General features: G+C 58.5%; 1 protein-coding gene across 1 annotated transcript; it reads left to right on the top strand.

Moving 5' to 3' along the window:
- The first annotated feature begins 4587 nt into the window (after nt 1-4587).
- Nucleotides 4588-12289, top strand: ECHS1 (enoyl-CoA hydratase, short chain 1). Its single transcript, XM_044240783.1, has 8 exons — nt 4588-4690; nt 5829-6026; nt 6544-6671; nt 7420-7519; nt 8760-8864; nt 9338-9457; nt 10867-10934; nt 11782-12289. Exons 1-8 carry the CDS (start codon nt 4603-4605, stop codon nt 11845-11847), a joined length of 873 nt encoding a protein of 290 aa, XP_044096718.1. The 5' UTR covers nt 4588-4602; the 3' UTR covers nt 11848-12289.
- The last annotated feature ends 752 nt before the right edge of the window (nt 12290-13041 follow it).

Below are 13041 nucleotides of genomic sequence, written 5' to 3'. Positions count from 1 at the left end.
ACATGCAAGGGGTACGTGGGTTTTTGAAGAATGATGTTGGGAGAGGTGTTGCCATCGGCAGAAAGCGGTGTCTGAAATTCCTTGCAGAGTGCCCAGACCAAGGCTGCCCCTTCTCCTGATACTGAACGGTTTCTGCGGCTGGTCATATAAGAAACCAAGCAAGTCAAGGCGCCCATGAGTGACTGCCAGAAACGGCCTGCTGTCATTCTGCACCCATCCCAGCTCCCCGACACGGTTCTTGACAGCTGGCTGTGCATGCCCCCCGACCCAGGGCATGCGTCACTGTCGCACAGGGAAAGCTCCTAGGTGACAACACCCGTCAGACTGTGATCCTCCTGCGAGGTACACCCTGAGTCCGATGGCTTGCACCTGACTGCTGCACAGCCCCCAGGTGGGGACACAAAGCCCTGGGCGGAAACCGGAGGTCATGGGGACCCAGAAGTGGGCTGCAGCACTGGGCCTTGGACCAGTTCACAGAGCTGACTGCCTGACCCCTGGCCTTGTCACTCAGCCCGACACCTCAGGCAGTCTGACTATGAGTCCGCATATGTTTGGGTGCAGTCACCCTGCCCCCAGTGTCACCTGTTTGCTGAGAGGAACAGCTCTCTCTTTGGGGGAAAATTTACCCCCTTCCAGCTCCCGAAGCAAAGCTGCTGACCCCGGGGGCTTCCTTCTCAGAGGTCCCCCCCATATGACTTCTGATTCCCCCCAGGGTTCAACTCAACAGTGTCACTGTACTGCGGCCAGTGTCCCAGACGTCTGGTCTACCACTGGGGACACTTCAGCCCACAGATTAAAGATTCTTTGAGGCCCAAAACTCAGCAAAGTGGCCGCTGTTGTCTGGGTTTCTCACAGGTATGCCCACGGTGAGGGCTGGTGGTGGAACCTGAGAGGCCCAACGGTTACCAAAGTGGCCTGTTCTTTTCCTACTCAAGACTGTTTGTGAAATAACCAAACGGTATTTCACAGCAAGCTGGTAATTTATTCAATGACCAGAGAATGGAGAAGGGCAGCTCAAGCTCTGAAGGTATCTTCTTCATGATTTGGTCTCATGGTCAGGGTTATATGGGGTTAGGGTAATTAAAGGGCTGGTAAGCAAGCTGACTAGGGGTTTTTTAGGGAAGAGGAAGAGGTGCTGTCTTGGATTCAGACTGCCACCTCTTTTTTTCCCTTAAATGGGTGCAGGTGGATTTGTCAGTGCACTAATAGGTGTTTGGGGTTTTTTTTTTCAAGATTTTATGTATTTATTTTGGGGGGGGCAGCACAGCAGGCAGAGGCAGAGGGAGAAACAGACTCACTGCTGAGCAGGGAGCCCGATGGGCTCGATTCCAGGACCCTGAGATCATGACCTGAGCTGAAGGCAGAGGCTTAACCAACTGAGCCACCCAGGCTCAGTGTCTTTGTTACGACAATGACATGGTCATGATCCTGAGATCACCTGCAAGGTTAGTGCAGTGTCTGAACTGAATCAGACTGGTCCAGAACTGGGTCAGTGAGGCTTCTTTGGAGTTATGGCTTCTAGCACCTTAGTTTCTGGTGGCAAGCAGCACCTCTAAGCAGGGCTGGAAACGTGGGTTTTTTGGGCTGTTTGGAGCTTACTGGAGTCTCGAGTGACATGCCCACTGCCCCTGACGAGGCAGCCCTATGCCACCTTCAGGGATTTGACTGTGGGACCGTGAGGGACGTATCTGTATGCTCATCCTTGGGTGAAAGAAGCCTCCTAGCACGGGCCATGGCCACTTTCAGCAGACCAGCTGGCTAGACGCTGCCCTCTCTCCAGGTGACTGCGATGACTCAAGGCTGCAGCCCCATTTTCAGGTTGCATCGTCACTGTCCTTGCCCTGTGAACTGGCTCTATCCCCCTGAAAATTACCCTGTGTTATGTTTTCTGCTATCCTGTCCCTTTATAGTCTGCCAGTGGTCACCCAGCAGTTGGCCCTAGTGCAGGTATTCCAACACTCACTGACACACTGCCTGTCCGGTCACAGGGATTCTAGTACGTAGGAAGTGTGTCCGCATTTCCCTAGTGAATAATGATATCGAGCACCTCTGTGTGTGGGCACTGGCCACTTGCATATCTTTTTTTTTTTTTTAAGATTTTATTTATTTACTTGTCAGAGACAGAGGGAGAGAGAGCGAGCAAGCACAGGCAGATAAAGAGGCAGGCAGAGGCAGAGGGAAAAGCAGGCTCCCTGCCGAGCAAGGAGCCTGATGTGGGACTCCAGGACCCTGGGATCATGACCTGAGCCGAAGGCAACTGCTTAACCAACTGAGCCACCCAGGCGTCCCCCACTTGCATATCTTTATTGGGGAAATTTCTGTCCAATCCTTTGCCAATCCTTTTTAAAAAGTGATCTCTGCATCCAACATAGGGCTCAAACTCATGATGCCAAGAACAAGAGTCTCATGTTCTTCCAACTGAGCCAGCCAAGCACCCCTTCTTTGCCCAATTTTTAATGGTTTGTCTTTTCATTATTGAGTTGAACATGTTCTTCAGATATTCTAGAAAGAAAACCCTTACCAGATATATGATTTGCAAAAACTTTCTCCCATTCTGGGGATTGTCCTTTCACTTTCTTCATGGTGTCCTTTGAAATACAAAAGTTTTTAATTTTGCTGAGGCCCACTTACAGATACATGTATGTGAAAATTAATGATGGGAACCCTCACAGAATGGAGTCAGGAGGCCAGAGGGGGAGCCATATGGCTCCATGGTGAGCACAGAACCAACTATGAGTTACAGACCCCAACAGAAGAGCCCTTAGCAGGAGACAATCAACCACGGCCCCACCAGAAGAGGTGAATCTGCATCCGCCACCAAACCACCAAAACTGGCCCACCCCTGCGCCTAGGCCAGGAAGCCCTCATCACCTTCATCATCACGGTCATTGCTTGCTTCTCAGCGATGGACTTTAGTTCAGAGCAGTCCCTCACAATGTCCTCCTTCTCCTTTGTTGGACCGGCCCATGATTTTTCTATAGCTTGCATGTCCCTAATTGCAATTCTCTGCTATTCCCAAATAAACCCATCTTTCTGGTAAAGTAAGTGACTTTTATTTTGAAGGTTCATACAAATACTTTGTGTTTTTTGGTCACTTGTTCTTTTGTCCCCAACCTTACGTAGACAACAGCTGCTCTCCTCCACGCCAGCCCGCGGGCTTAGAACTTCTTTTAGGCTGGAACCATTTCATTTCGTGTGCCTGTCCCAGCAGGGTGGCCCACAGGGGCGCAGTCTCCGTGAGCACAGCGTTGGTCGTCTTGGAGTGAAAGTGAATAAAATTCTACCTCGACCTCGGAATGAACTTTGCTGAGTATCCGATTCTGGTTTGAATTTTGTTATTTATTGGAAAACGTCCGTCTTCCTTTTCATTTGTAGGCGTCTTCTGTCTCGGCTGCTTGCAGAACCTGAGCGAGAATTCCACGGAGGCTGAGCACCGACGCGCCGTAGCGGAAGTAACGCGGGTGCGCAAACTGGCAACACTGTAACAGTCACTGAGCCACTGGTAACACGGTAACGAACTATGCGTGACGTCGAACTCCGAAGCCACCAAGCTGCTGGCTGGGAGCACCGGGTGGGCGCGTCCTTCGCGTACACGCGTCTCCCGGGTCTCCGTGGCTTCACGCGGCTGAGCGACCCTCGGCGGCGCGCACCGAGCGGAGCAGGGCGGCCCCGCGAGCACCCCGGCGCGGAGACGCGGGCCGAGCTCGCACCGCGGGAAGCGCCGCTCGCTAAGGGCGGCGTCGGTACCCCCGCGGGGCTAAAGCTAGGGTCCAGGGGCCACGGTCCTTTTTTTTGGTTAGATTTTTATGTATTTCACGGAGGGAGTGAGAGAGGGCGCGCACACGCCGGGGGAGCGCAGGGGGAGGGGAGAGGCAGGCTCCCCGCGGAGCAGAGAGCCCGAGGCGGGGCTGGGGCCGGAGGCGGGGCAATCCGGGACGCGATCCTAGACCGGGGAACCAGGACCCGAGCGGAAAGCAGCCGCACCCCGGACTGAGCCGCCAGGCGCCCCTTACTGCCCCCGCCTTCTCCCGTCCACGCGCTTCCTTCCGCCGCGGCCCGTTCGTGCCCCGCAAACCCGGCTTCCGCGGACTTCGCGGGGGTCCCGGCCCCGCGCCCGCGGGCTGCGGGCGGGAAGCGCGTCCCCGGGGGCGTGAGGCATATCGGGCCGGGGTTCAGCCGGCGACTGCCCAGCCTCCAGCCCGCTGGGCTCGTCCCGGAAGTGGGGGCAAGGGCCGAAGGCCAAAGGTCAAGAGGCGGCGCCGGCTCGCCCGGGGGTCTCTGCGGGCCGCAATAGGCCGCCGGGCGTGCCCTCCGGGGTCCTCCGGGCTGCTGCCCCACGGCTCGGGGTCACCGACGGCCAGCACGGGGCTGCGGCACCCCACCAGGCCAACCCTCCAAACTCCGCTCCCGGACCCCCGGCCACGCCCACCGCGTGCCACGCCCCTTCCGCCGCCCGCTGGTCTCGCGATGGCGGCTCGGAGTCGGGCCGGGCCCTGACTGGCGCAGCCGGGGGCGGCTCCGCGGGGCGGGGCGGGGCGGGGCGGGGCGGGGCGGGGCGAGCGGCGGGCGGGGCGGGGCGGGGCGAGCCGTCCGCACAGCGCCATGGCTGCCCTCCGCGCCCTGCTGCCCCGCGTCCGCGGCCCGCTGCGCCCCCTCCCCGGCTCCGCGGCCTTGCGCCCCTTCTCTTCGGGTGAGTACGCGACTGAGAGCGCGTGGGGGTCCGGTACCGCGGCCGCACCCGGGACCTCCGGACCTCACTTCAGGGCCTGACCCCGGCCTCCCCCGGCACCCCCGTGCCTCGCCCTGGACCTCACCCCCTCCACCGGCCTGACCCCATCAGCCCTCCCCCTCCTCCCTATGCACCCAGGGCCCGGCCCCCACGGCTCTGCTGTTAGGCTGGGCGCCCCCTTCCAGCACCTGCTGCCTCAGCGTGCTGACCTCTGCGGTTACTGGTGGCCCCTCCGTTGGGGGACTCGGGATCACGTGCTAAGACCTCTAGCCTCTTCAGTTTGGTTGTTGGTGAAATTCCGCGGGGTTTGCAGGACTTGGAGAGAATGTGCATCTGGGGCCTCGAGTTGGCAAAGTTGTGTCGCGCAGCGCCTGGGACGCAGGCCTGCCCATGGCCACTGGTTTTCCGACTCTTGTCTCCCCCAACTGGCCTGGCCTGTCCTCCCCTCGCTCAGCCCTCGGGTTAGGGCCGCAGTGTTCCTGAGGCGCTCTTGGCCCTGTCCCCGAGCTGGGGGGCATCCCTGCATCCTCCTCCCTCCCGGGTGTCCCTGTGCCTGCCCGGCTACCAGAGCGTGTTGATTTTCCCCGGAGCTCTCTTGGCTGACAGGTGTCTGCGGGTCCTGACCTGCGGTCAGCAGTCCTGTCCTGGGCTGCATCAGGCTGCTGCCAAGCCTCTCACTTGCATCCCTCCCCACCAGACCCTAGGGTGAGTGCCCATAGGCACACAGACCTGTGGCTTCCGAGGTTGTCCTTCTTCCTCTCCAGGCCATGCTGGCCCCGAGTCAGCAGCCTGCCCCTCCGGCCCGTGAGTCACCTCTCCCCGGTGTGTGCCTCCCGCTCTGCTCTGTGCACACACAGCTCGTTGCCTCACCCAGCTGCAGTCTGTGGAGGGAGCCTGTTTCCCAGCCCTCGCTTCTGCGGAATCCCAGGGTATCTGCAGAGAGGGTGCTGGGAGGTGTTCAGACTCCTGTGAAGGTGGAGAGCGGTGCAGAGGCCACTGCGAGGCTGAGAGCTGTGGGCTGCTGCCCAAGGACTGGGCGGGGGACATGTTGGGGTCACCCTGTCCACTGACCTGTCTGAGGCCTGCTCGAATCCCCTAGGTGCTGGCTTTCAGTACATCATCGCAGAAAAGAAGGGGAAGAACAGCAACGTGGGCTTCATCCAGCTGAACCGCCCCAAAGCCCTGAATGCCCTCTGCAACGGCCTGATTACCGAGCTCAACCAGGCCCTGGAGGCCTTCGAGGAGGACCCAGCCGTGGGGGCCATTGTCGTCACGGGTGGGGAGAAGGCGTTTGCAGGTGCGCTAAGGGCATTGTGCGCATTGTGCGCATGTGGCATTGTGAACAGACTTACCCTGCGTGGTGGCATCAGAAAAGTCAGGGCAACTCAGGGTTGACTTAAACATAGTGTAAACAGACACAGAGCCGCTTTGCCTGTTTACCGTCCATGCGTGCCCTGCCAGCAGAATAAGGTTATTCAAAGTGACTCGGGTCCTTGGCAATCAGGTTTTGTATGTGCCGGGGCTTAAGTGACTGATGAATTAGCCCTGCCTTCCGAGTCTAGCTTGCATCAGTTTCCTGTCCCGCAGTCCCTCTGCGTCCTCTCCATCAACACACAGCATGGCGTGTCGCCGCAGTCTCTGCTGCCCAGCTCTGTCCAGGTGGCCAGCACTGCGCAGGGCCTGCGTCGTCGGCCATTCCCAGCAGCCCCCGGTGCCTACACGTGCTGCACACTCGTAGCTCCCTGAGGGTTTGGGGGGTGCAGCAGTCCTCGGGTCTCTGCTCTCTGGTAACTGGGACTCGTTTCCACCCCCAGCCGGAGCTGATATCAAAGAGATGCAGAACCAGACGTTCCAGGACTGTTACTCCAGGAAGTTCTTGAGCCACTGGGACCGGCTTGCGCAAGTCAAGAAGCCGATCATAGCTGCTGTCAATGGCTACGCCGTGAGTGTCAGGCCACGTCTCCTCTCAGTGCGCTGGGAGGCGTGGGATAAGCTACCCTGGTTTTGAAAAGGCCGGAGCGAAGTTACAGTTCCGCCGTTCCTGCTGAGGGACGTCACAGATCCAGGACATGCAGAGCGGAGGCGCTGTAACGCCAGCTTTCCTTAGCGGGTGTTTGCTGTGGGCTTTCGCATGCTCAGCCCTCCCCGTGGTCCCTGGTTCCCTGTGACTCCTGGGAATCTCCCCCCTCTGCTGGGCTGTAGGCCACACGTTGCCTTCTCTGCGTGGTTTCAGTGGCTCCGGCCTGCTCTGCACCTGCCACGCTCGAGAGCGCGCTGTCCTCTGTGTGGTGTCTGGGTCTCTGGGCACAAGGACACCCGATCGTGGCGAAGCAGTGAGGGCATCTCAGCTCGTGACCAGCTGGTAAAGCTCCCTGTGGGTAAGGCAAGGCCAGCCAGTCAGGTTTATTGGGCCCCAGTCGAGCTGGTTTGCGAGCTCTCTCTGGCTGCCGTCGAGCCCCCACGGCAGAGCAGAGACTGGGGGTCCCAAAGCTGAGAGAGTGTGCTGCAGGGCCCTTCACAGAGTGGGTTACCAGCTCAGCCAGTTTTAAGTAACTTGTGGAAACACTTAAGTGACTTTGTGTATCTGGTAATCTTTGCTGCGCCCTGGGCTGTGTTCGTTTTGATGGGAAATTCATATAAGCAAATGGGGTGACTCTGACCGGGTGCCTGGTGGCCCCTGTGTTTTGCAGCTTGGTGGAGGCTGCGAACTTGCTATGATGTGTGACATCATTTATGCTGGAGAAAAGGCCCAGTTTGCACAGCCGGAAATCCTGCTGGGAACCATCCCAGGTAAAGAGTGATAGCGTCTCTGGCATGAACTCTCCTCGTCATTCTCCAGAATCTGCCCATGTCTCAGGAGCTCGTGGCCTTTTCCAGTCACAGACCAAAGCATGCAGCTTGCCTGTGACGAGGGACCTGGGCTGTGGTCTGCGTGCCGGATGGTGGCCGCCTGTCTGTGCCCATTGCTCCCCCTGCCGACCAGCACACTAAGCCTGGGGGACACAGCAGAGCTCAGAGAGTGGCCCAGGGGGCCTCAGGTCCAAGCAGGCTCCACTGATGACTGCCAGATTGAGTGAGTGTCAGACACTATTAGGGAAGGCTGGCCACATACCGCCTTGTCACTGCAGTGACGCCTGCTTGTGACCCTCCGTTCAGCAGAGCAGGGAATCTGATCCCCCACAAGTAGGGTGACAGGAGCCATGGTTAGACAGTGACTCCTCTGTACCCTGGGGGCTACCTGACGAGAGCTCTGGGCTTATGGCCCCACAGGGTCTCTGCCCTGCAGGTGGAGCCTGGAGCAGGGCATCTGCTGAGCAGCTGTCAGATCCGCAGAGGGTGTCTGAGTCGGCCAAGGATGAGCACAGCCTTGCATGATGCTGTGCTGGCCGCTGGGCTGTCCCTGTCCCAGGGCCCAAGGTCTCCGCTTCACTGAGGCAGCGCCTGAGTCTTGGACTGTGGGTTTCTCCATCAGGTGGTCCCGGTGGCTCACCCGGGCAGCCTGGGGTTCTCTGTGGGGCAGACAGAAGACAGAGCCTTAGGTGGAGCAGACAACAGGGCCCGGGTATCCCTGTGGGGCAGGTGGACGATGGGGCCTCCGCATCAGTGTAGCCAGTGATGGGGCAGACCTCTCCTGTTCCAGGTGCAGCAGGTCGGGTAAGCAGGAGGGGGAGCGGGGCACGTGGAAACCAGCACTGGGCCAGAAGGCCACAGTCAGAGCAGCTTGGGAGGTAGAGCCCTTGCTCTTGCTTCAAATTCTGGGGGGAGCAGGCCATGATCAGAGGCCACCTCAGCTGCCCTCCAGGTTGTACTGGGCCAGGGCCTGAGCTGCACGGACCCAGTGTGCCGGGCATGGGGCCCAAGTATGAAAAGGAGGCTCACCTGAAGTTTCTTGGGTGGCCTCCTTTCTGCCCACCTGCCCCACCCAAGGAGCCTATCTTCATCCCTCAGAATTTGCTGGACGTGTGTCCGTGCCATCTGGCCTTGTACTAGCCATGAGCCAACTATGACCGATAGCCCTCTGCCCCTGCAGGTGCAGGGGGCACCCAGAGACTGACCCGCGCTGTTGGAAAGTCATTGGCCATGGAGATGGTTCTCACTGGTGATCGGATCTCGGCCCAGGACGCCAAGCAAGCAGGTGTGGGCCAGGGCCACCCCACGGAGCCACCTGCGTGGGGAGCTGGGTGGAGAGGGTGGTGGGGGCTGCGTCCAGGTGTGCCCATGGGCGACAAGCACCGTCATCTCGGGTGTCCTGAGAAGCCAGGGCACATGTGCCTTTGTTTTTCTTTGGAATGCCACCCACAAGAGAGTAACTAAAATATACATCAACTTCAAGAGTCAAAACATTCCTGTTTCCCTAGCCGGACGTCAGCAGTAAGGGATCTCCGAGGCCTTTGCAGGCACACCCTGTCCCCGCCCCAGGGACCTGCTTTCCCTCCCTTTTGGGGTGTCTGTAAGTGCGTCGTGGCCCCACCTCAGGGACGGTGTGGAGCCTGGGTTCCCACAGCCCCTTGTTGGCCCCCAGAAGCCCCCAGCCCCAGGAGCAGCACCGTGACTGGGAGAAGCACATTCAGGACCATCTGCACTCCTGTTTACCTGTTCGTGTTTCAGGTCTCGTCAGCAAAATATTTCCTGTGGAGAGACTGGTCGAGGAGGCCATCCAGTGTGCTGAGAAAATCGCCAGCAATTCTAAAATCGTACTGGCAATGGCCAAAGAATCCGTGAACGCAGGTAGGGTTCCGCCAGGAGGAGGTGTTGTGCAGGCCACCGGCACGGGACCGGTCAGGAGCCGTGCTGCTAAGCCAGTCTTCCGAGGCCACCCTGGACGGAAATCGGGAGGATTGTTAACGTCGGGATCCCGGCTTTTTGAGAGTTCCGGTCTTTGGTTGCTTGCTCATAGACTGTCCTGAAATGTTCTGAATTGTCCTTGGTATTAGGACCCAAGAGAGGAGCTAGCCTAAGGGACAGAGAGTGGCAGGCACTGGGGTGCAGGGAAATGGCCGGGAAGGACAGGACGATCCCTCAAGTAAAGGTAGTTCTGGCTGCAGAGAAGCCCGGCTCACCTGCCGGGTCCCGGTGGAAGGTGTTCTCAGCCGCTCTGCCCGCAGCCGGGTGGCCACACGCGCCCTCGGGACACCAGTGTGAGCCGCAGCGGGGGCCACGCTGCTCCCTGTTGCTCTGGACTCACAGAGGCACCGCCTCTCTGAGCCTTGCCGAGAGCTTCTTGAATCTTAGCATAGCAGGTTGTGCTCAGCATTGGGGGAGCGCTCCCCAGGGCCGCTTGTTGAGAAGGCCGCGAGCCCGGGCCGGCCGCTGAGTCGCTCCGGTCTGGGTGCTCTTCTGCAGGGAGGCAGGCCCCTCCGGGGTGGCTGCCAGCCTTTCGTGGGCTGAGCTGTTGTTCCTGACGCATCCACAGGGATGAGCAGGTAGCATGTGCTTACACGGTGGACACTGCCATGCGTGGAGACGGCCAGCGAGGCCACAGTCATAGGCCTCACCGCTCACCCCAGGTGCTCAGCCAAGAAAGACCCTTCGCCTTCGCTGGAAGGACGACCCACAGCAGTGGTGTTCTTACTGCCCAGGACTCTGTTCCGGCACACTGTTCCTGTTCCGGGTTTTCATCCTTAATTTTCATGTCTTTTAAAACGTACTTAGTTCTGGGGTGCTTGGGTATCTCTGTCCGTTGAGCACCCGACTCGTGGTTTTGGCTCAGGTGATGATCTCAGGGTCATGGGATCGAGCCCAGGTCCAGCTCTGCACTCAGCAGAGTGTCGGCTTGTGACTCTCCCTCTGCCATCCCCCGTCTCGTGCATACACGTGTTGTCTTTCTCTCTCAAAATAAAATCTTTAAAAAATGAAATCCATGTAACTGTGCATGCTCTCAGGTCCGGTTGTGATCACTGGACAGAGTTAGCCTCCACGCCCTTGACTCAGTTCCTCCTGCTGCTCCTCTTGGGGCCATGGGGGTCGCAGCCAGGACAGGGCCTTTGAGAAGGGGGTGCTTCCCAGGCTCCCATCCAGATCCCGGCGAAGTGAAGATTCACGTGGGTCAGCGGGGAGTGTTTCCTGTCACCATAAAAAAAGTTGCCTGTACCCACATCTAACACCTGAGTTCCTGACTTCAAGCTTCTCTTTTTCAGCTTTTGAAATGACATTAACAGAAGGAAACAAGCTGGAGAAGAAGCTCTTCTATTCAACTTTCGCTACCGTGAGTAAACATTCGGTGGAGATAACACGTGGGCCAGCCGTAGAAATCCCTGGAAATTCCCTTGCAGGTTTTTTCATTAAATGCCATTTCTCTTTGGTCCAACTGTTTGCTTTCCCTATAGCCAGACCAGATGTGTCCTGTCCGTGAGTACAGTGTGCAGAAGCTCACGCGTGCTCGGGGTGACTTCCTTCTGCGTGGGGTCTGACGACTCACACACTTAGGCAGGGAGTGCTTGTGTCCCGTGCAGGGCATCTGGCCCGCGGTGCTGGTGTCCTGCGTCACACCGCTTACCTGGAGTTCAGGTGTATCCTGACGCCGCCTCTGAAGCTTCAGGTCAGGGTTTTCTAGGATTTGCTACTCACTGAAAGGGAGTCCTTGTGAGTCATTAAAACCCACCTCTCCATATCAGAAAGTCACGATTAGGGTTTTTGTGGAAGAGAGTAGAAGTGACTGCGGCTGCTGAAGTGCAGGTGTGTGCGTGTGCACACGCAGGTGGCGAACGCGTGAGTGGCCCCACCAGGTGCGGCTGAAGCTCTCCGCGGAATGAGAGTTGATCGGACACACAGTGTAGTGGTTCCTGGAGGCTCACACCGAGGGACTGGGGGACATAGACAAATGCCACTTCCAGATGCCGTTTCCAGGCCAAGGTCAGGGAACCCAGGCGGTTCTCAGGTTCCCAGGCAGTCCTGATGCGGTACCTCCCGCCTGTGCTTCTCCGCTCTGTGGAGGTCCAAGATTCTGAGGACCCGGCCAGACTGATCAAACCCCACAGACGGCCAGAGCCCGGCGCCTTGACTCTCTAGGAAAACGTGACCGTCCATCTCTCCTGTTTTCCATTTCCCACCAGGAAGACCGGAAGGAAGGGATGACCGCGTTTGTGGAAAAGAGAAAAGCCAACTTCAAAGACCAGTGAGCAGCACTGCCTCCGCCTTGAGCCCTCCACTTAAAGACAAGTTGCAGCCTGACCGTCTTTGAGCAGATAAATCCTTCTCTCGTAAAGGGCCGCACGGGTGACACCAGTTTCTCTTCGCCAGCCGGGCTCTTGCTCCCCTGGGTGGCGGGCCGTCTTCACCCAGCGGCCGTGAGAACCCAGGCGGGGGCATGTTCACGCTCTCACTGAACCTGTTCTTAATCAGAAGTTACGGGGGCGCCTGGGTGGTGCACTGGGTTAAGTGACTGACACCCAGCCCAGGTCATGTCTCAGGGTTGTGGGATCGAGCCCCACGGAGGGCCCTGCTCAGCAGGGAGCCTGCTTTAGGTTCTCGATCCCTCTGCCCCCCCCCCACTTGGGTGCGTGCGCTCGCTCGCACACTCGCTCAGATCAATAAAAATCTTTCTAACAGTTCTGCTCATGAGCCTTTGGTGGTGTGCTCAAGTTTTTACTTGATCTCAGGACCTGAGAGATAGTTCGGTGCCAGACACTCACTCTGTTCGGTGAGCGGCATTGGGCTGGAAGCGCGTCCCCCGTGTGGTCACTGCAGACTCAGCCGGTGACCGGGACCGCTCAGAGGGCGGGCGCTGCCGACGACGTGGCAGACGTCTCTGAAGGCCAGCCCCACGTCACTCTTCAGACTTCTGTTTTGTCGTGCTGAACCCCAAGCAAACACGTCCGTCAAGTCAGTCCCCTGGCACGCTCCCAGGTTAACCGTCGTTAACAGGTGTATAGCTTTCTAGATGCTTCTGTGCACACACATGCAGACACACACGGGATAGCTGCTTTCTTACAGAAAGGGCTGGTGCGTCCACACCTGTGCACGGTGCGCTGACCCGTTACCTTCCGCTCCGGCCCACAAGTGCACCGTCCCGTTTGCCCACCATCCCGTCATCGTGGTGACTGTCTAAATGGTCTTTAAATGTCCAGCTCAGCGGCACCACGGCCATCCCCACCATCTGTCTCCACGCTGCTTCGTCCCCAGAGACACTGTCCCCACCACCTGCTAACCCTCGGCCCCCCGCAAGCCCAGCGTGCCCTCTGTATCCGGGAATTCAGCGCTACCGGACAGCCCACCCAGCTTGCTTTCCGTTGCTCAGCATTGCCCCTGTGAGCATTCCATCGATGGCCCGCAAGTACATTAGGGCACAGGAACGTCCGTTATTTATTCCCGTG

The sequence above is a fragment of the Neovison vison genome, chromosome 2 (genome assembly GCF_020171115.1).
Source record: "Neovison vison isolate M4711 chromosome 2, ASM_NN_V1, whole genome shotgun sequence".
Lineage (NCBI taxonomy): Eukaryota > Metazoa > Chordata > Mammalia > Carnivora > Mustelidae > Neogale > Neogale vison.
The sequence above is the reverse complement of the archived record's forward strand: the minus strand, read 5'-3'. Positions and strand labels throughout refer to the sequence as shown.

Coding starts and splice junctions, on each gene's coding strand:
- ECHS1 (XM_044240783.1), top strand. CDS start 4,603: ATGGCTGCCCTCCGCGCCCTGCTGCCCCGCGTCCGCGGCCCGCTGCGC. Junction 4,691..5,828: donor CTTGCGCCCCTTCTCTTCGG/GTGAGTACGCGA, acceptor CGAATCCCCTAG/GTGCTGGCTTTCAGTACATC. Junction 6,672..7,419: donor CTGCTGTCAATGGCTACGCC/GTGAGTGTCAGG, acceptor TGTGTTTTGCAG/CTTGGTGGAGGCTGCGAACT.